At 36.9% G+C, this 22,207-nt stretch overlaps 1 protein-coding gene and 1 long non-coding RNA gene across 6 annotated transcripts in view; one reads left to right on the top strand and one right to left on the bottom strand.

Moving 5' to 3' along the window:
- ARHGAP32 (Rho GTPase activating protein 32) overlaps positions 1-22,207 on the top strand; it is a 300,175-nt gene that overhangs the window by 204,226 nt on the left and 73,742 nt on the right. For all 5 annotated transcript variants that reach the window (XM_058687307.1, XM_058687308.1, XM_058687303.1 and 2 more), the window contains 5 exons: positions 1,343-1,480; positions 3,627-3,719; positions 5,063-5,185; positions 6,786-6,863; positions 19,304-19,385. In XM_058687307.1, coding sequence (XP_058543290.1) covers positions 1,343-1,480; positions 3,627-3,719; positions 5,063-5,185; positions 6,786-6,863; positions 19,304-19,385 — 514 coding nt within the window. The remainder of the gene's footprint in view (positions 1-1,342; positions 1,481-3,626; positions 3,720-5,062; positions 5,186-6,785; positions 6,864-19,303; positions 19,386-22,207) is intronic.
- On the bottom strand, positions 11,976-16,014 carry LOC131487053 (uncharacterized). Its single transcript, XR_009249588.1, has 2 exons — positions 15,964-16,014; positions 11,976-12,342 (listed from the first exon to the last, which is right to left on the bottom strand). It is a non-coding gene; the product is annotated as an uncharacterized LOC131487053 (long non-coding RNA).

Raw genomic sequence — 22,207 nt, 5'->3', positions numbered from 1 at the left:
GGCTTCAGGCTCTGAGCTGTCAGCACAGAGCCTGATGCGGGGCTCGAACTCATGAGCTGTGAGATCATGACCTGAGCCAAAGTCGGATGTTCAACCGACTGAACCACCGAGGTGCTCCTGATCATGTTAGTTTTAATATACCTCTGTGTAGAATTCACATCTCTGCCTTATGAAGTGGTGCATTCTGCCTCTGCCCCATTTGGCTGGGGCACATGGAGAAGACTTCCACTAAAAGTGTTTCTTCATTTCTGAGATGGTTGCTCTCAGGCCTTTCTTACAGTCCTTCTAGAATTTTATGAGATGAGAGCCTCTGTATAAAATTAGATAAAATTGCAAGACTAAATGCTCTGCAGCAGTGCTGACTCATGGGAGCTCTCGATGGATTTTTGATAGTGTCACCTGATAAGCTTTGTATTTTGTAGTGCTGGGAAGGGGAGCAGGGGAGATCAAAGGTGAGGACAATTAGCAGTATTCTCGGTAAGAAATGATATTCATCCCTACTAAAGCTTGGGCTAGGGGAAGTGATAGAGTCAAGAGAAAATTAGGAGGTAGAATGTAATAATAAATAAGCTCTGGGAGTAGATTTTCATTTTTTTTTTTAAATTTATTTTAGAGAGTGAGAGCAAATGGGGGAGAGAGGCAGAGGGAAAGATTGAGAGAAAGAGGAAGTCAGAGAGAGCAGGTTCCATGCTCAGCACGGAGCCTGATGTGGAGCTCGATTTCACACCCCTGGGATCATGACTTGAGTCGAAATAAAGAGTTGGATGTTCAACCTACTGAGCCAACCAGGCACCCCGTATTTTCATTTTTGATGAGCTTGTGAGATTGGGCAAGGCAAGGAAGAAAGCCTGAGATGTTGGGAAGGATAATGAGTTCTAGATAATATTTGTATATTGAATGTGTATTGATGAGGACTTTAGTGGTTTTGATTTTCCAGTCTTAGTCATAGAAAATGTTGATGATACCTATCAATAACTTGGTTTTATTTTTCTTTAATTTTTGATTATATTCTCCCACCCCAAATTATTTTATGATTCTTTTTGTAGATTTAAGGCCACATGCTGTCTTACCATGTAGCAGTTACTGCTCCCAGAGAGCCAGTGGACTTTGATGAGCAGTAGAGAGAGTGGAGAGTTTTATCTTATTTTCATTATTGACCTTTTGATGTAGTGTAACTCATTAGATTGTTTTGGAGTTTGAGTATTTACCTATTTACTAACAAGTTGATAGAAGTTTTTCACTAGAAAATATAAAATCTCATAATGCCATTATAGAATAAGGCCTGATTCATAAGCATTTTCTAAGAGGCAGATTATAAGTGTCTTTTTTTTCTTACCCATAGGGTAAAAGTTGGATTGTTAAAAGAAGTTATGAAGATTTTCGGGTACTTGATAAACATCTTCATTTATGTATTTATGACCGACGATTCTCCCAACTCTCAGAGCTTCCCCGTTCTGATGCTCTGAAGGATAGTCCAGAGGTAAGCATTTAGTTCTTTGCAGCCTTAATTGCTGTATATAAATTAGCAGAAAGTGTTGCCTATATACTAAATAAAAGCTTATATCGAACACTCAGGATGATTCTGGGGATTATTTCATTATTTCATAACTGAAAAAGTTGTAGTGCTATGTAGAACGTTTAGAATTAAAGTAGGTTTGGTGTGTAATTTTATTAAAAAGATTCATAATATATAATGGGCTACATATATGAGACCATTCTTCAAAGAGAATATAAAATATGGAGGCAAAAACATGGAAAAATGTTGACCTCACTAATAAAGAAAGGCATAGCTTATGATGGCATGCCATATCTGTGCCCTTATCTTTACTCCTGCCAAATTTCTAGTAAAAATATAAAAGATTAAAAAAAAATTAAATGGGAAAAGATTCTTTATAACATCAGGATATAAAAACCATCAAAATTATGAGGAATCTTCTTTATTTTTTATTTTTTTGAGAGGGAGGGAGAGGGAGAGAGAGAATCCTAAGCAGGCTCCATGCCTAGCACAGAGCCTGACGCAGGGCTCGGTCTCACAACCATGATATCATGATGTGAGGAATCTTTGAAAGTAGATAGGATAAGATTTATGGGGGTGAGCAAATACTGCATACAAACAGGTACAGGAGGATTGAAGAAGACAGATCAACTAGAAATCTTAATCGTAAAAGCCAAATAAATAAAATAATTGAGAAGAGCAAACAGAGGGCTTTCAGAAGCATGGTTACTATCCTCAGAGAGACAGGAGGCAATCACAGTCATGGAATGAGAACGTATTTTTAGAAAAATAAAAAATCAGAGATCTTAGAAATGAACATGTACTTATTTAAATTAATTTTAGTTATAGCAAACCTGAAGAGCTGGACTGTGTGCAGAATGGACACAGATGAAGAGAGCATTAGTGACCTGGGAGAGCAAACTTTATAATAATACAGCCCCAGAAGGGAATGAAAGATAAAAAGTTGCGTGAGAACAGTGGGAATCATGGAGAAAAGATCCTGAAGTTCCTACTTCCCTCTCCTAGGAGTTCTAGCAGGATACAGGAGATGGAAGTAACTAAAAGTTAATATAAGAAAATGCCCTAAAGCTAAAGAAAGCCATGTTTCAGATCACATGGGCCCAGTAAGTACTAAATATAATGACTGAAAAGACATGCATCTATAAACAGTGTAGTGAAATTTCAACAGCCAAAACAGAGAACACCAAAAGCTTCCAGAGAGCAAAAAAACATGCTTTAAAAAAAAAAAGAACAAGAATTGTATTGACAGTAGACTCAATAGCAGCTTGAAAACAGTGCAGATATCTTTCAAGTCCTGATGGGAAGTGATTTCAAATCTGTAATTAATTCCAAGGCAACTAAGTAGGTAGGACAAAGTAGAGGCATCATCAGTCATGCAAGAACTGACACAGGAACAGGGTCTCAGGAATATTCTAAAACCACAGCTTCTTTTGTATCACCGAAAATCTAGAAGTCTGTCTCTGTTTCCTATCTCTGTCTCTTTGTTCCATTTCTCTTTCTCAAGCTGTCTCAGAACATGGCCACTACTAAAAGGCCCCAGGTTTTTAATCTCTTTTTTTAAGACAGCTGCTAGAATGAATTAAATATTTTCAACTTAATTCCTAATTCCTGCAGTAACTCTTGTTAGGCCAGCTAGTGTTTGGTCCCAAATCTGGACCAATCCACGGACCCGTGGTGTGGGATCACATATGAACATGGCTGTCCTGCCGCAGCTGCATGCCTGGAAGCTTACAGCAGGTCTTGGAGTTTCAGAGTACCTAGGGGGAAGCTGGCAGAAAAGCCAAGTATGTCTCTGCTGTGATTATTTTTTTAAATTTTCAGTATGAGATAGAGACAGCAATAAAATTAGAAGCTATAGAATAGTATGACCCCCTGATGATGAGGAGCTAGCAGTTAAAGTTCTTCACAAGACAGGGGATTTCTATGTAAGTGCCGATGGTTTCACTTCACGGAACTCTTAAGCCTCTGTGAAGAATCCTCTGTAACTATTAAAATGCCTAAAAATCTACAGAATTTTTGCCCCAGAAACAACTAATTTATACCAGTTACTTGGACAGGGAGTGCAGTATCTTGACTTGGAGTTACCACTGAATCTTCTCTTTCTCTTTAGTCCATCACTCAGATGCTTATGGCTTACCTCTCCCGCCTTTCAGCTATTGCTGGCAACAAGATCAATTGTGGACCTGCCCTTACTTGGATGGAGGTATTTTCTAATTCACTTCTTATCAAAATTTATTTTTGAATTGTCTACTGAAGAAATTTAATGTTAATTTAATTTCTATAGCTATTGAGCTTCAGGAATCAAAGAAATAGAATTAATGCTCATCTTTTGGAAGGATAGATATGTCTTATGCTAAGTATTTTTTTTATCTCAAATCTTTCTTTGAGAATCCAAGAAACTAATTTTAATATATCTTGTGAATTGCAGTGACACCTCTTATTTTGGTGTTTAATGTATTAAGTGTACATTTAGCAAGATATATATATATTTAATTGACTTAGTAATTGAAAATATTTTTCAATTATTTATGAATGACAGACAATTAACCTTTTAAAGAGTCCAGTTTAAGTATTGAGTGTTACACAGTATCCAGAAAATATGTTAAGTATTTCTCCTTAATTTGCAGATTTATTCTCTCCTTCCAGTGGAAATTGGCAAGTCAGAATGGGAAGTAGAAAGAATATGGAATTTAGCACCAGGCCAACTTGCATTGAGATACTGGTTTTTCCATTATTGGCTGTGTGATCTTGGAAAATTACAGTGAAACCTCAGATTACAAGTAACTTGTTCTGAGAGTGTTTCACAAGACGACCAAACATTTCTAATGTATTTTAACTTGCTAAAGGAGCAATGTCTTGCAATATGAGTAGTACGTGACGCCGAATGTCATGCGATTACAACTGAGCCAGTGGTCCTTGAAATCTGCTTTGATACACAAGTGATTACTTTGATATACAAGTAATTCGCTTTGGATTACAAGCATGTTTCCAGAATGAATTATGCACACAAACAAAGGTTTTACTGTATTTAATTTCTCATAAATTACATAAGCTCTTTGAGCTTTAGCATCTTCATCTTTAGGTTTTTTTAAAAATGTTTGTTTATTTTTGAGAGAGACAAAGAGAGACAGAGCACAAGCAGGGTAGGGGCACAAAGAGAGGGAGACACAGAATCTGAAGCAGGCTCCAGACTCTGAGCTGTCAGCACAGAGCCTGATGGGTGGCTCAAACCCATGAACTGCGAGATCGTGACCTGAGCCGAAGTCGGTTGCTTAAGGGACTGAGCCACCTAGGCGCCCCAAGCATCTTCAAGTGTTGATAATCATGCTGAGTACCTTTTAGACTTATGAGGATTACATTGAATCATTTGTTATATGCACAGCACAATGACTGGCATATAATAAGTACTCAGTAAATATTAGGTGTTGTTTTTTTTTAAGATTCTTTGGGTTATGGTTTCTCTAAATCAAATTGAACACTTTTATAGATAGAGAAACTTTTACAAGTCCCCTGTCTTTATCTCATAGTTCATTTTCTTTGTCATAGATTGATAATAAGGGAAATCATCTTCTAGTTCATGAGGAATCATCCATTAACACTCCTGCTGTTGGTGCTGCCCACGTTATCAAGAGGTACACTGCTCGGGCCCCTGATGAATTGACTTTAGAGGTAAATGACTAAAGACTCTGTCAGCTCAGGCCCTTTCCCCATACTCTATTGTCTTTCAGCCTAGGATGCCATCTGTTTTTATTTAACGACTATACTCATCCTTGAAAATTCAGCTTAAATGTCTCCCATTTCTTCTAGGAAGTCATCCTTGATCTTCTTCCTACTCCATGCAAATACATATCCCCAAAGAGCCTGGATTGAATGTTACTCTGAACTGTTCTCATGGCTTATATCTGACCTTTCATTTATTACACTCAGTCATAATTGTTCTCCTGTTTGTCTCCATGACCTTCTTGAAAGCCAGGTCTCAATCTTTTTGTTTTGTGTTTTTAGTACCTAAATATGATACCCAGTGATACCTTCTTCTCATTGTTTGTTCAAAGATTGAGGTGAAGAACAGATGAAAAGTGAAATGAACATTGCTTGCAATCAGATGCAAAAGGAGGGGAATTAAGTTTCTTCCTCTAATACTGGATGATGAGAGACAAAAAACTGCTTACAGTTATTCAGTTTAAGAAACACAGTATAGATTTTTAGGTTCCATACACAGAGGAATGTATGTCTTAAAAGATGCCATGCCTGTGAGCAAATACAGCTTTGTGAAGTTGATTCTTTCATGATGTGAAAATTAGTTGTAAATATACAAAGAAAAATTCTTTTTTATTTAAAAAATATTTTAATGTTTTTTTAAATTTATTTTTGAGACAGAGACAGAGTATGAGTGGGAGAGGGTCAGAGAGAGAGGGAGACACAGAATCTGAAACAGGCTCCAGGCTCTGAGCTTTCAGCACAGAGCCCGACATGGGGCTCGAATTCATGGACTGTGAGATCATGACCTGAGCTGAAGTTGGACGCTTCACTGACTGAGCCGCCCAGGCACCCCTACAAAGAAAAATTCTTAAAAGCAATATGTATACCACAGTAATATTGCTGTGAAGCACTTAACTATGTTTTGTCACAGAGATCACCACTTACTTGGATTGAAGAATGTGATTTCCATTAAATATATTATTAAGAACTATTATTATGATTTTATATTTATAATTTTTGTAAAAGTTTGTATAAACTCACTAGTTTGTCAAATTTTATACTTACTAAGAATAACCAAGTAATTGTAGATATCTTAGGCCTTTGATATATGATTTAATAAGATATGTACTCAGCACAGTACATGACACATGGTCAATGCTCACTAAATGTCTATGAATAAAAGTTATGGTGGTTCTAAGTATGAGTATTTTAAACTATCCCTTGTAGGTGGATCTGATCACTTTTACTTTTAGTAACAGTAGTGACTATTTTAACAGAAGTGGTGGTGATGGTGTGAAACCTGACATTCAAAAATCCTATGCTGTAAGTCTGACTTTCTGAAGTTACTACACGTAGGTTAACCACTTACCTTTTCTTCTTACCTCTTCTTTACCAATCATTAAGATTATTAAATTCTTTACAGAAGTAAGTGTTACATTTTTCCAGAAATAATTAGCCAGAGAATGAGAGTGGAACTTAACTTTTTGTTACGGTTCACATTTAAATTCTAGACATAATAATGGGTTTAAAATTTGACTAAAAATATTTCACTTAAAATTTTTTCTTGTAGGTGGGAGACATTGTTTCTGTTATTGACATGCCCCCGAAAGTGTTAAGCACATGGTGGAGAGGCAAGCATGGATTTCAGGTAGGCAACAAATAAGGTGTGAAGGAGTAAAAAACAAAAAACAAAACAAAACAGTTTTTCTTTATTCTTTAGTAATATTTATTTCTCTTTGCAGCATGTACTGGCAGTGGACCTTGTCAGCGGAGGTAGAAAAATATAGATGATATTAGACTTGGATTTCCTTTTCTAGTTACTCTTGTGGTTGTTTTATCTCCTTCTTCTTTAAATGGAAACAGTAGGAACATAGTAGGAACAGAATCACAGGTCTGAGTACCACTTTTAGATTATCAGGACTGTGATTCTGCCTTGCTTTTAAAAAAAATTTTTTTTAATGTTTATTTATTTTTGAGAGAGAGAGAGAGTGTGTGAGCAGGGGAGGGGCAGACAGAGAGGGAGACACAGAATCCAAAGCAGGCTCCAGGCTCTGAGCTGTCAGCACAGAGCCCGACGTGGGGCTCGAACTCACAAACCATGAGATCATGACTTGAGCTGAAGTCAGATGTCTGGCTTAACCGACTGAGTCACCCAGGCACCCCCTGACTCTGCCTTGCTTTTAATATTGATTTGGAATCAGGATTCACATGTATTTAAAAAAATTTTTTTTTAACCTTTATTTATTTTTGAGAGACATAGAGAGACAAGAGCACAAGTCGGGGAGGGGCAGAGAGCAAGGGAGACACAGAATCTGAAGCAGGCTCCAGGCTCTGAGTTGTCAGCACAGGGGCTCGAACCCTCGTGAGATCATGACCTGAGCCAAAGTCGGACACTTAACCTACTAAGCCACCCAGGCACCCCTCACACATTTTTTTTTTTTTTGGTTTATTTATTCTAATTTTAAGAGAGAGAGAGCCCAAGCAGGGGAGGAGCAGAGATAGAGGGAGAAAGAGAGAATCCCAAGCAGGCTGTTAGGGCAGAGCCTGATTCAGGACTCCAGCTCGTGAACTGTGTAAAATGGGGATAGTAGGACTATTTTTTGTTTCATAAGATTATAGTAAAGATTAAAAGTGTGAGGATAAAATTTGTAAAGTACATAGAACAGACCTGATGCATACTTTTCACTCAAAAAATATTGATTTTTAAGTTTTAATTGGTTTTTTTACAAATTTAATTTTATTGATTCCTTTGTTATAAAAGTATCCGTGGCAATTTAATTTGATGATTAAGACTAGAAAAATCATATCCATATTATATCACAAAATAATTGGGGTCATTTATCTTAATTGCTATGCATAATTGTTGCTTTTGATTAAATATAAAACTAAATAAAAGACTGGGGTATCCTTTTTTCTATTGAGGGGTCAATTTTTCATGTTCATGGAAATGAGCTATATATAAACTTTAGGCTCTAAAAGATGATAAAAAAATAAATTTGGATTTTAAATGGCAGTTATATTGTTTTCTTGGTATGGCTACCTTTCTTATAATCTTAGACAAGTCATTTGCTTTCTTTGTACTTTAGTTTATTCTTAATTGGAAAGTTCCACTTATAATCCTTCTAGTCCTTCTCAACATTTTAATTCTATTATTGTAAAAATGGTAGCAGGTTTCTCCTTCTTTCATGTGACATATTTATTGAGATCTGACTTTGTGCTAGGTATAGATTCCTAACTTTAAAAAATAAATGTTTATTTATTTTTGAGAGAGAGGGAGAGAGAGAGCATGAGTAGGGGAAGGGGTAGAGAGAGAGGGAAAGAGAAAATCCCAAGCAGGCTCTGCACTGTCAGCACAGAGCCCGACACTGGGCTCTAACTTATGAACTGTGAGATCATGACCTGAACTGAAATCATGAGTCGGACACTGACTGAGCCACCCAGGCACCCTCTTCCTAACTCTTTTATTTAGAGTCACATAAATTAATTTCTAGCCTAAACAGATTATTCATTTAAAAATTAGTATATAAATTAACAATTGTTAAAATTAGCTTATTGCCAAACAAATTATTTAAAATAAAAACAGATTTTTAAACTTAAAGGGTTTATTTGTAAATGATAGTGAAAGGTTTTTTATATAGTACTGAAAATTTTTTTCATCCTAATTAGCCTTGGAAGGGCAGTCATTTCTGTTTAGATCATGTTAGGATATGCATTTGAAAAGGGGAGTTGATTGTGGGCATTTTGGGGGGTCACCTATAAAACCAGGACTGGTTTTTAAATGTCACTGTCAAAACTTCATTTATAAAATGAGCCCAGTACTGTAAGGAAATAATCCACACAATCCACCCTTCTTTGCTGTTCCTAAACACTTGTCCATTTGTAAGAATGCCTCATGGCTTATTGAAGGGGGAAGTTGAATGGGGAGACATGTATTGAGCATCTGTTATGTGCAAAGTATTGCTGGGCACTTTATACACAATATTTTCTTTAATCTTCACAAAGCTATTAACTCCTTTTATGGAGGGGAAACAATATGAGAGGCTTAATAAATAGCCAAGATACCTAATTGTAAGCGATGGAGTAGGGTCTCAAATTCACATCTGCCCCATCCCATTGCCTGAGGAGCACTAAGTAGGATTTCTGCATTTAAGTCTCATTATTAACTTCATCCACCTCAGTTTTCAGCCCTATGAAAAAGAACATCTTTCCTTCCCAGCCAGCAAAAAATGCTGTAAAGATGAACCAACTAAGGACTGTAAAGCATACAGGTTTTACTGGTGGAAACATTTCTGTTACCATGTGTTGTTTTTATGTGATGATTAATATATTGTATCTAGGAAAAAACTCCTCTTCAAGCTATTTGTGATGTTCTCTACCCTTGTTAGGTATTTTTAAATGGCAAACATATGCCCTTCCTTACTCAAATATTTCGTTGAGAGAGGAAGATAATTAGAATTTATTCCATGAATATGATAATTATAGATGAGATCGCTGATTTTTAAGTTTGAAAGAACTGGAATAATGGCTTAGCCCATTGGTTTTCCCATGTATGTATTTTATGTTTGTTTATTTTTTAATTTATTTTGAGAGAGAAAGAGAGCAAGCTGGGGAGGGGCAGAGAGAGAGGGAGAGAGAAATCCCAAGCAGGCTCCTGCACTTTCAGCGCAGAGCCCAATGCAGGGCTTGAACTCATGAACTGTAAGATCATGACCTGAGCCGAAACCCAAGAGTCGGACGCTTAACCACTGAGCCACCCAGGCGCTCTACATGTATATATTTTAACTCCATGGAATTGTTAATTAGAGTCTTACATCTGAGTGTGAGAAAAGGCAACAATGGAGCTGCCCTTGGTAGTTTAAGGGGCACCCTTAAACTTAGTTTAAGTTAGGCACCCTGGGGCCTTATGCCCCAGGGAGCATGTCTGGTATGACCTCAGTGCTCCCCTCAGGGTCTCTTAGATGCATGGTAGGTTCAGAGCCCAGCAAGATTCCCTGGGAGTTCTAGGAAGTTTTCCTGGACAAGGTGACTTTGGAATGCAGAGTCTTGTGTGTTTCTTCTGAGGGCGGGATGTCCAGCAGGGCAGACAGATCAGACTGAAACGGCCAGCACCTCAGTTAGCTAACTTGACTGATCCTGGACATACAGATGGACATTGTAAGCTGGGCTTTGTCAGTGGACCATGCGGGGAGGAGCCACCAAGGCAGGAAGCCTGCACTAATAATGTGTAGGGGCTGGGCTTGACCGTGAGGTAGGTTCTAGTAGTTTTCCTGGGGATCAAGGCCATTTAGAGATGACTGTTCCCAGAAGAGAGAGTAAAGGGGAACAAGGATGTGGGCCACTGCTTCCCAGGATGGATGCCAACTCTGTAGTATCATGCTCTGAGCACTGCTGGAAAGCTTTCTGGAAGTGTGCTGTCAGTATGCAGGCCCTATGCATCTCCACTTGCATGTCTGCTCAACTTGAAGTGTTCATGCCTTGTTACATGGATTCTGCTTTTCTTCTGTTACAGTCACGTGTGTTTGTTGTCTCCTTTCTGGCCAGCTCTCAAGGCATGACAAGGTACAGGCATCAGTATGGTAGCCTTTCCTGTGTATTGCTGTGAACTGATGCTGTGCATTGCTGGGTTGTGACTTTATTGTTAAGAGAATAATTAGACCTCATTTTTAGTACAGATTTACAGAATAATTGAGCAGGTAGTATAGAGTTTCATATAATCCCTTCCACCGCCCCCACACAGACACATACACAGCTTCTCCTATTATTAACATCTTGCTTTACAAATTCATTGTATAGCATTGGCAAAATGCTGATCTTTACTGACCACCAGCTGATTTGCAAAGATTACAGATAGCATAGAATAAGTACTGTTTCTAAAAGAGTTGTCTGAGGATCATTAGATCCTGGGCCAGAATCACATGGATACAGAATATTTGGATATATACAATACAGAATGTCAGTTTCACATCCTGCCCCACAATGATTAAAATAATTTGGGGGCTTGCTTTTTTGTTACAATTAATGAACCAAATTTCGTACATTATTATTAACCGTAGCCCATTGTTTACACTAAGGTTCACTCTTTGTGATGTATAGTTCTGTGCGTTTTAGTGAATGCCTAATTACATGTATGAACATTACAGCTTCATACAGAGTAGTTTCACTGCCCTAACCCTTGTGCTCTACCTTTTTGTCCTTCTCTTCTCATAACCCCTGAGAACTACTAATCACTTACTGTCTCCACAGTTTTGCCTTTTTCAAAATATCATATAGTTGGAGTCATACAGTACGTAGTCAGACTGGCTTCTCTCACTTAGCAGTGTGCCTTTAAAGTTCTTCTGTGTGTTTCCGTGGTTCGAGAATTCCTTTTCTGTCAGTAATATTCATTGTTGTGGATGTGCCAGAGTTTATTTTTCCATTCAATTATTACAGGACATCTTGGCCGTTTCCAGTTTTTGGCAGTTATTAATAAAGCTGCTATAAACATCCATGTGCAGGTTTTTGTGTGGATATAAGACCTCAGCTCCTTTGGGTAAATATGAAGGAGTGCAGTTGCTGGATCATATGGTAAGCCTGTGTTTAGCTCTGTAAGAAGCCACCAACTGTCTTTCAAAGTGGTTGTCCCGTTCTGCATTCCTAGCAGCAAGTGATGCTGTTCTCAGCATTCTCGCTAACATTTGATGGTTCTCAGGTTTTTTTGGATTTTAGCCATTTTAATAGGTGCGTAGTGGTATTAAATTGTTGTCATAATTTGCAAATAAAGTCCAAGTTATAGGATTTATTAATACACTTAAGGGTGTTATGCTGCTATCTTCATTCTTCTATTACCAGTAATTGCTTCTACTTTTCCTTCACCACTGATTTTCAAACCTTAGTGTACTTGAAAATCACCGGGGGAACTTGTTAAAATATAAAGTCCCAGGACCGAAGCCCAAAAATTCTGTTTCAGTGATGGTGGGATGAGGCATAAGACCATATTTTTATCTATGTGATTCTGGTTCAGGTGTTGCCCAGAAACAGTGCTCACTGTGTGCTGTAGGTAGTAGGTAAACTGCTACTCAGCCAGTGGTTGATAAAGTTGAGCATTTTTCCAAGTTCTGGTCCATGTATTGTTTTAGACCATAATTTAGCTGTGGGAACAGAAGGATTAGTTCACCCATGTGTTTAAATTATACCGTGACTCTGTTTCTTTTCTTAAACTTCTCAGAGTAGGAAGTGTGAAATTATATTAACTATAGAAATTCTGAAATCTGTTTTTACTTTGTTTCCTAAAGTGTATCATCTTTTACCTTTGTTTTCTGAAGTGTTTCATCATAGAATGTACTTAAACAAAAGCAAAAAAAAAAAAAAAACCCAACACAACTATTTTTTTTCCCTTATTTTAAAAACTAAATGGCATCAGCTTTTGTGCCTGGCTGTGGAGTTTTGTTGGAAATAAGAGGTGAGGTATCTGGGGAGCCTTTTTTCTTAGGTAAAAGACATAACACAAATATAAAATGTCAATATCTTTGAGAAGTATTTGTTTAGGCAGTTTCTCAGAGTTTTATCTGGGAGTAGCTAGCATCAGAATGACTTGAGAAACATGTTAAAGTGAGGTATTACCAATTAGAATCTTGGGGAATGGGGACAGGAATCTGAATTTTACTGAGTTATTCAGATAGTTATTCAGCACAAAATGTGAGAATCACCAAGTGGCCTCCCGTTGTTTATCCTATGCACAGATAAAAGAAGAAATGAAACACAGTTTAGCAAATACTCTCTTTACCCCCCAGGAAATCTTCCTTAAAACACATTTGGGACATAGTTAACCTAATGGATAGAATACCACTTAGAGATAGACAGAATTTTATACAGCTTGCGTTCTCTTAGCTCTCTACAACGTGGTAAAGGATGAGCTGTTTTATTTTTCATAGTTAGCCCAAATGTCATGTTAGTGTTTTTGTGTACAAACATCAGAGAAGCAATTCATGGACAATAAAAAGGTCCTTTAGCTCAGGAGTTTAATATGGTTCTAGGTAACTTATTTTCAAAAAAGTATTCTTTATTCTAAAGGAAGATATTTGGGAACATTGTCCCCCATACTAGTTTAACAGAGGGGCGAAGTTTACCTGTTCCTTTACAAAAAGATCATATTATTTATATATGGCATCCAAAGCTACGCCTTTTCATTACTCACTATTAAATGAGGCACAACATTTCCTCTCTAGTTAAGTTTCAGGAAATCATATACTATAAATTTTCATCAGTAATGTTAAATAATTTCAAGTAAAGAGGGAATATATTATACTACAAATGAAGTGCTTCTTAAATGTGCTGTGCTAAGTGCTTTCCATCAATCTCTAGTTCTTATAACTCTGTGAAGAAGGTACTATTATCATCTCTTGCTGATGACAGAACTAAAGCATGTGGGTTTAAACAACTTGCCCATTGTTATTCTGCTGTTTCTTATCCGAGCTTAGATCAAATCCTAGGTATTCTGGGCAACGAATAGATCACAATAGTAATTTAACGAACTGGTAGTGGCTTCTACTTGTCTCCTTGTAGAAAAAATGATAGTGGGTCATCTCGTCCTAACCTGTCATTTAAAAATTACAGAAATCTAGAGACAAAAGATTTAGATAAATTGTGCAGATTCTGATTCACCAAGACAGTACATAATGGTATAGCCAGGACCAGTTCACAAGCTTGGTGAGTTCCAATTTTGCATTTTTCCCCCTTGGATCATAAAAATATGTAAATTTTCTTAAATTATCTTCTGTATTGTTCCTATTTTTATTTTTTTATTAGTGCAACTGCCATTGATACCATAAATTTGTTTCTTCATAGCCTTTTGATAATTTATAGCATCAGAATATGTCCTACCAAATGATATTTAAACGTTCAATTTCATGGAAATTATTAACAAAATGGTTTAGAGCAGTAGTTCTTAAACTCCTCAAACTTACACCCCCCCTCATTATAATAAATATTTTCTAAAATCCTTCCATGTGATTTCTGAAATGAAATATACAAACAATACCTACAAACAATTTCAAAGAAGTCAGTATTTTTCACATATAAAAGAAATAAAGGTATACTTTTTATTTATTAAATTTTTAAATAAAATTTTTAAATGACTTTATTTTTGAGAGAGAGAGAGAGAGAGACAGAGTGTGCGGGGAAGGGTCAGAGAGAGAGGGAGGCACAGAATCCGAAGCAGGCTCCAGGCTCCGAGCCATCAGCATAGAGCCCAATGTGGGGCTCGAACTCACAGAGCTGTGAGACCATGACCTGAGCCAAAGTCAGACGCTCAACCGACAGAGCCACCCAGGCGCCCCAAATACTGATATATTTTAAAGTTCAAATGATCAATCACAGATTCATACTGAGTAGTAAAAACAAATGATTGGAAGGGGAGATGGTACCCTCGTGGGGAAATATAGGGAGGAAAGGGGTGCAGTATCTCTGAATTTGAACTTCTCTTGTCATGGAATATATGAACACTAGAGACCTGGGAAGATAGGAAATTGTAGTCTGAAAATGAAAAATTAGAAACTCTCTGAGGCCACATAGTTACATTGATGAAAAATCTGTGGTATATCTCTGGAAGTAAGAGCATGACTTCATTCACTGTGCTTAATACAAAAAAATATTTTGTTATGCTAAGTCCTAAACTTTCACTAGCCATTAATTAACATAAATCAACCATTAGAATAGGATTTTTTTTAAAAAAAATCAGTGGTAAGCACATTGTTGTGTTGAAATTCCTGTTAGATTTTGATTAGTTGCCTCAGAGAGACTATAGTTAGGATTAGGCTCCATTGGTAAGCAGTGATTTCATTCTATTCTCACTGTTACCAAAGCTCCAGCCTTATTTTAAGACAGTAGTTTCTTATCCAACATTCCCTCTAAGTTGTACCAGAATATTTTTTCAGTACATTGACTTTTGTCACCAAACCTATTTCCTTTACTGTGTGAGCCCATCCTCAATGTAGAAGAAGGTCAGAAGATTCAGATTGCAGTCTGTTGCATTTAGGTCTTTCCTTATTCACTTGCAGTTGGAGAGGAAGCCATGTATTGGTCAAGCTGCCTGAAACCTATTCCCAGGAGCTATTAGGGTTACGACAGGCACAGGACCCAGTGTGTAGGTATAGATTAGTGGTGAGCCAGAGCAGGTCGTGAAATTTTTAGGAATTTGGTGGTACAACTGTGAAACACAGCTGCTTTTAAAAATTAAAGCCTATGAATTTTTAGTTAAATGAATTGTATTAAAAACAAAGGTAATAAATACTTAAAACTTTATTTATAATTATTTCACTATATTTTACTGTTACCTACGCTCTTGAGGGTATTTCTGCCTAGTGTTCTGTGTGGTATAAATACGACCTAACAGGCTACTGTGCATCTCTTTGCAATTGCGTTTGGTTGTGTCTTGTTGGTAGCTTGACACCCGCCGGGTCTTGACACCAGCCACTGACTCTGGCAAACACTATAAATCAAGACCCTTCCTCTTGGAGAGCCAGTTGTTTAGCTTTATCAGCACACTTTGGGATATACAGTAGTCCTCCCTTTTCCCCCAGAGAATGCCTGAAACTATGGATAGTACTGAACCCTGTAAATACTAGGTTTTTCCTATACATATATATGTATCTATGGCAAAGTTTAATTTGTAAATTAGGCACAGTAAGAGATTGACAAAAATAATAAAATAAAACAGTTCTAAAAATATACTGAAAGTTATGCGAATGTGGTCTGATTCGCTCTCCAAATACCTTATTGTACTGTACTCCTTCTCCTTGTGATGATGTGAGATGATAAATGCCTATGTGATGAGATGAAGTGATGTGAATTATGTAGGCATTGTGACGTCATGAGAAGGAGAATCATCTGCTTCCAAACCATGGTTTACTGCGGGTAACTGAAACAAAGCAAAACTGTGGATAAGGTGGGGGGACTATCTCTAGATAGATTGGTCTTTTCTCTCTCTTCCTTCTTATTCCTGGAGTTGAAACTCATCTTGGCCCCTCCCAATATACCCAATTTTCCTCACCCATCTCAGTCCTATAAATTAGAGCTTTAGAAATTGTCACTGCTGCAGAAAGAATAATCTATGACACAGGATGACATAGTTCATACATAAATCATATTATCAGAGTTCCAGTCGCTTTTAACATTTGACATTTTGAGTTTGCCAGAATTGTTGATATTTGGTAAAATATTAGTTTCAGTATGAATCAGAAAAGTAAATGTTCATTAAGTATATTTTTAGTTTTACTTACGTTCTTTCTTAAGGTTACGTTATTGTGTATATTTTCAATAGAACACAACTTCATTTTTTATGATGGAAATTTTATAATAGGAAAATAGAATCTATTTGCCTTTCACAAATTTATAGAGTCAACTCTTCTAATTAAAAGACTTATTAACTAGGAATGCTTTTGGTTTCAAGAAACAAAAAAGTGAACAGAAAAAGTGACTGATGGCTGTTGAGTTAGCAGCTAACTGATGCTAAGCAGAAATCTCTAAGATTCTCTTGGCTTTTCTTTTAAGGTCAAATGATGGCCACTACAGATCCAATCTTGATACCTGGCTTCAAAACAAGAGGAAGGAAACAGAATAGTGGTAATAGAGCTGTATTTACACGTGCTGTGGCTACACCTGCATGCAAGGAGTGTGGGCACTGAATATATAATTTAGCTGATGGTAATATACTTTATATTAAAGGGAGACAAGTGAGCAGGGATTGGAGATAGGCAGTAGAGGAACATACCATGGACCTTTACATAGCACACAGTAGCATGCTTACTCATATATTTAAAGCTAATGCATGGAGACAAATTTAAAAGGTACGAATGTAACTGATATATATTATATAGTTCCCCAAAGAAGTTCGTTAAACTTTGTTCAGTTTTTGTTAGGAAGTGACAAAAAACTAGTTTTTATTTGCTGAAAGATATTCATGTTTAGAAACTCGGCTAGGTGCTTTCATACAAATTATTGTGGTAGCCAATATTATCCTGTTTTTTTATTAAAAATTTTTTTTATGTTGCAGAGAGAGCATGTGTGAGCAGGGGAGAGGGTGGTACAGAGAGAGAGAGAGAGAGAGAGAGAGAGAGAGAGAGAGAGAGAGAGAGGGAGAGAGAATCTTAACCAGTCTGCACACTTAGTGTGGAACCTGCTGTGGGGCTCGATCTCACGACCCTGAGATTATGACCCAAGCTGAAGTTGGACACTCAACAGACTGAGTCACCCAGGCACTCCTGTTATCCCCATTTTCACAAATTAAGAAACTGAAACAGATGTTAACTAATTTGCTCCAGATCACAGAGCCTAGTAAGTAGGTGGGCCAAGTTTATTTAGATCCTGGTCTTTTCTCTCTAGAAAATTGCAGAAAATGTTTATAAGTTGAAATGAATTCTAATTTTATGGAAAGAATGATATTTCATAGGCAGGAAACAAACTTAAGTCTGTATGTGCAGAAGGTGGTAAGTATTATGTGTCATCCATTTAATGGAGGAGCTGGAGCCTTCAAGGTCTTCTGGTAACCAACTATTGGATACTGACATTTAATGGGTGCTAACTATATGCATTTTGCTTATGCTGATCCATTTAGTTCTCATAACAACACTTAGGAGCTAGGTACTATTACATTGTTTAGATGAAGAAACTGAAACAGAGGCTAGGTTGCGAACCTGATCTTGTAAGCAGACCTAGAATTGAACCCAAGCACTCTTACCTTTGAGGCTGCACTGTTAACCTCTCATAATGGGTTTGTGTAAGAAAGAATGAGAAGGGTTTTTCAAGGTGAGTCTTACCTGGTTCTAATCGATCTTGGAAGAATTTCTACTTGTTTGGCTAAATAGGAAGTTAAATAAAATATTGTATGAAATTTCACCAGTAAAACAAACAAAGCATCGTTTTGGAAGGCAATGCATAGGGACTTTAAGAATCCCCAAATCAGAGAGCTTTTAAACAAACTGATAACTTGTTAAAAACCCCTTTTCAACTCATGATAACTGGTTACATCTTCATACTCTTAAGAACTACCATGGAATATTGATCCAGAAATCGAAATAAGAATGCAGCAAATGCATATGTGAAAATAATCCCACACAGATGGAAATTATACAGCTCAGAACTTCATGATGAGTCATAACTCTTGGAAGACCATTCCATTCTTCCCGAGTCTGTCAACAGAGGGATGTAAAAGTGATGTAGTTTTCATGTTCAGCTTTAACATCTGTTGCATGGTAGCCTGATTATATTCCTATCTAAGGAAACATCTATAAATATTGGCAAAGATCTTCTTTTTACTTTTGTTTCCAAGCTATTTATCTCTGTATTTATTCTATTGGCTATCCAGTATCTCTGTGTGATCTGGGTGGTCTGTGGGTGATCTCAGTATTTTCCTAATATAACTTCTTAGGATTCTGTATCTAACACCATGAGCAGTTCTGCGATTAGGTCAAAGTGGTGTGTTTGTCAAAGCCAGAGTCTGTCACTACTGCTGAGTTTGGTTGTTTTCTTTTTTGCTTTCCCACGTTTTCACACACTACTAGCTCTTTCACAACAGCAGGATGTGAAATGAGTGTTGTTTCACCAATTTATTTTAGTCCTGTCATTTTTCATGAAACCTGTGGGAGAAATGAGCAGAAAATTCCAAAAAAATTTGAATGTGGTTTAGTGTTGATTTTTTTTAATTATAGAGAAGACAAATATAAAATTTGGCTGTGGAGATACCAACACAACTAGGTTGAAATTTCAGCAAAGTAAGTTATTAAGAGGTAAAAATTATAGGTTGCTTGCTTAGCTTGGTTTCAGACTGCATATTTGAATGGTGTAAAAAAAAAAAAAGTTTGGTAAATTAAAAGCTAAAACTAAAAAAGCAGACTTAGCTATTTGGACGAATAAAACACAACCCTGTACACACATAGCAACAGATTGTTTTATTATTTGTTTGTGTAATTGGTATCATCTGTGATTTAGAGTCTTGGAATAATAGAATCCTTTGGGAGGGACTATGGAGTATATTACTGGAATTGAATTGGCACTGTTCACACACTGGTCTGCTCTCTGGTTTAGAATCCTCTCTTTGCTGCTTTTCTTCCTTAGGTGGGTCTCTTTCCTGGACACTGCGTGGAGTTAATTAATCAGAAAGTCCCCCAGTCAGTGACCAACTCAGTGCCAAAACCAGGTGAGTACACTTTTTCATCAGGGTGATGATTTTTATCAACTGCTTGAAGAAACAGGTTTTCTCTTTTAGTCAAGCATATAGCTTGTTTTGCTGTTGTTGCCATTTATTGACATGATATGTATGCATTCTTAATTTTAGGTGGTTTTGAGTTTTAAAATATTCTTATTTCTTATTGATCATTTCACAAAGATACATCAACATTTTAGATAATTTCAAACAACTATTTGTTCCATTAATCTTTGTCATTATTTGTTTTTATAATTATATAGTAGGGATATAGTTTATTGATGAACACAATGATGAAAATAACAGGTTTAAAGAACTCACACAAATGATGTGATTAGCTGGAAACTAATAAATGAAGGGAATGTATATTTTATCAATGATTTTGAACATCAAAACTATTTTAAACAGCATTTCTCATTACTTAATAGTATATTTATAGTGCTATATAAATATGTGGATTATTTAATGAATAAAGCAGTGTTACAGGGGGTGAAAATCAAAATGGAAACTTGTTTTTATTGGGGTGATTTAATCTAGGTAGATTGTACAGAATACTTAGCTTGGAAGTTTTTAATGTTATATAAAATTTTTAAAGGAAAACAAAAACAAAGACTGAAAGATTTTGGAGGAAAGAGGAAGTAATCAGATTTACATCTCCTACTTGTATTATATTCCCTTCACCTTTCTTTGCCCTTCTCCATACTCTGCCCGCAGTAAAAGAAAAAGAAAAAATTGAAGCTTGTTTCTTCACAGAAGATTAAGAATTCTCATAGGAATTTTAAATTTTTAGGCAGACTACTTTTACTGTTTAGTAGAGAAAAATACTTCAAAAGTCTTCTCTACAGTTCTACTTGAGACAGGATTCTCAGTCTCTTTTCTTTCTTTTTTTTTTTTTTTTCAATATATGAAGTTTATTGTCCAATTGGTTTCCATACAACCCCCAGTGCTCATCCCAAAAGGTGCCCTCCTCAATACCCATCACCCACCCACCACTCCCTCCCACCCCCCATCAACCCTCAGTTTGTTCTCAGTTTTTAAGAGTCTCTTATGCTTTGGCTCTTCCACTCTAACCTCTTTTTTTTTTTTTCCTTCCCCTCCCCCATGGGTTTCTGTTAAGTTTCTCAGGATCCACATAAGAGTGAAACCATATGGTATCTGTCTTTCTCTGTATGGCTTATTTCACTTAGCATCACACTCTCCAGTTCCATCCATGTTGCTACAAAGGGCCATATTTCATTCTTTCTCATTGCCACGTAGTACTCCATTGTGTATATAAACCACAATTTCTTTATCCATTCATCAGTTGATGGACATTTAGGCTCTTTCCATAATTTGGCTATCGTTGAGAGTGCTGCTATAAACATTGGGGTACAAGTGCCCCTATGCATCAGTACTCCTGTATCCCTTGGGTAAATTCCTAGCAGTGCTATTGCTGGGTCATAGGGTAGGTCTATTTTTAATTTTCTGAGGAACCTCCACACTGTTTTCCAGAGTGGCTGCACCAATTTGCATTCCCACCAACAGTGTAAGAGGGTTCCCGTTTCTCCACATCCTCTCCAGCATCTGTAGTCTCCTGATTTGTTCATTTTGGCCACTCTGACTGGCGTGAGGTGATATCTGAGTGTGGTTTTGATTTGTATTTCCCTGATGAGCAGTGACGTTGAGCATCTTTTCATGTGCCTGTTGGCCATCTGGATGTCTTCTTTAGAGAAGTGTCTATTCATGTTTTCTGCCCATTTCTTCACTGGATTATTTGGTTTTCGGGTGTGGAGTTTGGTGAGCTCTTTATAGATTTTGGATACTAGCCCCTTGTCCGATATGTCATTTGCAAATATCTTTTCCCATTTCGTTGGTTGCCTTTTAGTTTTGTTGGTTGTTTCCTTTGCTGTGCAGAAGCTTTTTATCTTCATATGGTCCCAGTAGTTCATTTTTGCTTTTAATTCCCTTGCCTTTGGGGATGTGTCAAGTAAGAGATTACTACGGCTGAGGTCAGAGAGGTCTTTTCCTGCTTTCTCCTCTCAGTCTCTTTTCAAGACATTTTATCCTCTGTTAAATTCCCCTTCTTTGGGTAAAATTACTAAAAAACTTTCTCAGTGGGTACTTGCTCAGTAGATGTTAATTTGTGGTTGTGATGACTGTAGGGTTTTTTTTTTTTCTTTTTTTTAAACATGGCATCATTAACTTAAAAGAAAATCCCATACCCTTTAGCAGAGAGGTGCCTCAACCCCATCCCTCTTCTCCAGCCCTAAGCAGCTATTAGTCTACTTTCTGTCTCTACAGATTTCCCTATTCCAGACCTTTCATGATCATACAATAGTGGTCTTTCGTAATTAGCTTCTTTGACTTAGCACAGTGTTTTCAGGGTTCATCCATGTATCAGAATCTCATTCTTTTTTATGGCTAAAGTAATATTCCATTGTATGGAGAGGCCATATTTTATCCACTCATTTTGAGTTGTTTCCATTTTTGACTATTATGTATAATGCAGTTATGAACATCGGTGTATAAGTTTTTGTGTGGATATATATATTTTCATCTCTCAAGTATATATCTAGGAGTAAAACTGCTGGGTCATATGGTAGCTCTATGTTTAACCTTTGAAGAATTGCCAGACTGCTTTACAAAGTAGTTTTTACAATACGCCCTGGCAGTGTGTATGAGAGTTTCAGTTGTTCCATATCCTTGTTAGTGTGTTTTTGATTATTGCCATCGTAGTAGTTACAAAGTGGTGTATCTTTGGGAGTTTGATTTCATTTTCCTGATGACTAATCATGTTGAGTATCTTTTTATGTGCTTATTAGCCATTTGCATGTTTT

The sequence above is a fragment of the Neofelis nebulosa genome, chromosome 10 (assembly GCF_028018385.1).
Source record: "Neofelis nebulosa isolate mNeoNeb1 chromosome 10, mNeoNeb1.pri, whole genome shotgun sequence".
Lineage (NCBI taxonomy): Eukaryota > Metazoa > Chordata > Mammalia > Carnivora > Felidae > Neofelis > Neofelis nebulosa.
The sequence above is the reverse complement of the archived record's forward strand: the minus strand, read 5'-3'. Positions and strand labels throughout refer to the sequence as shown.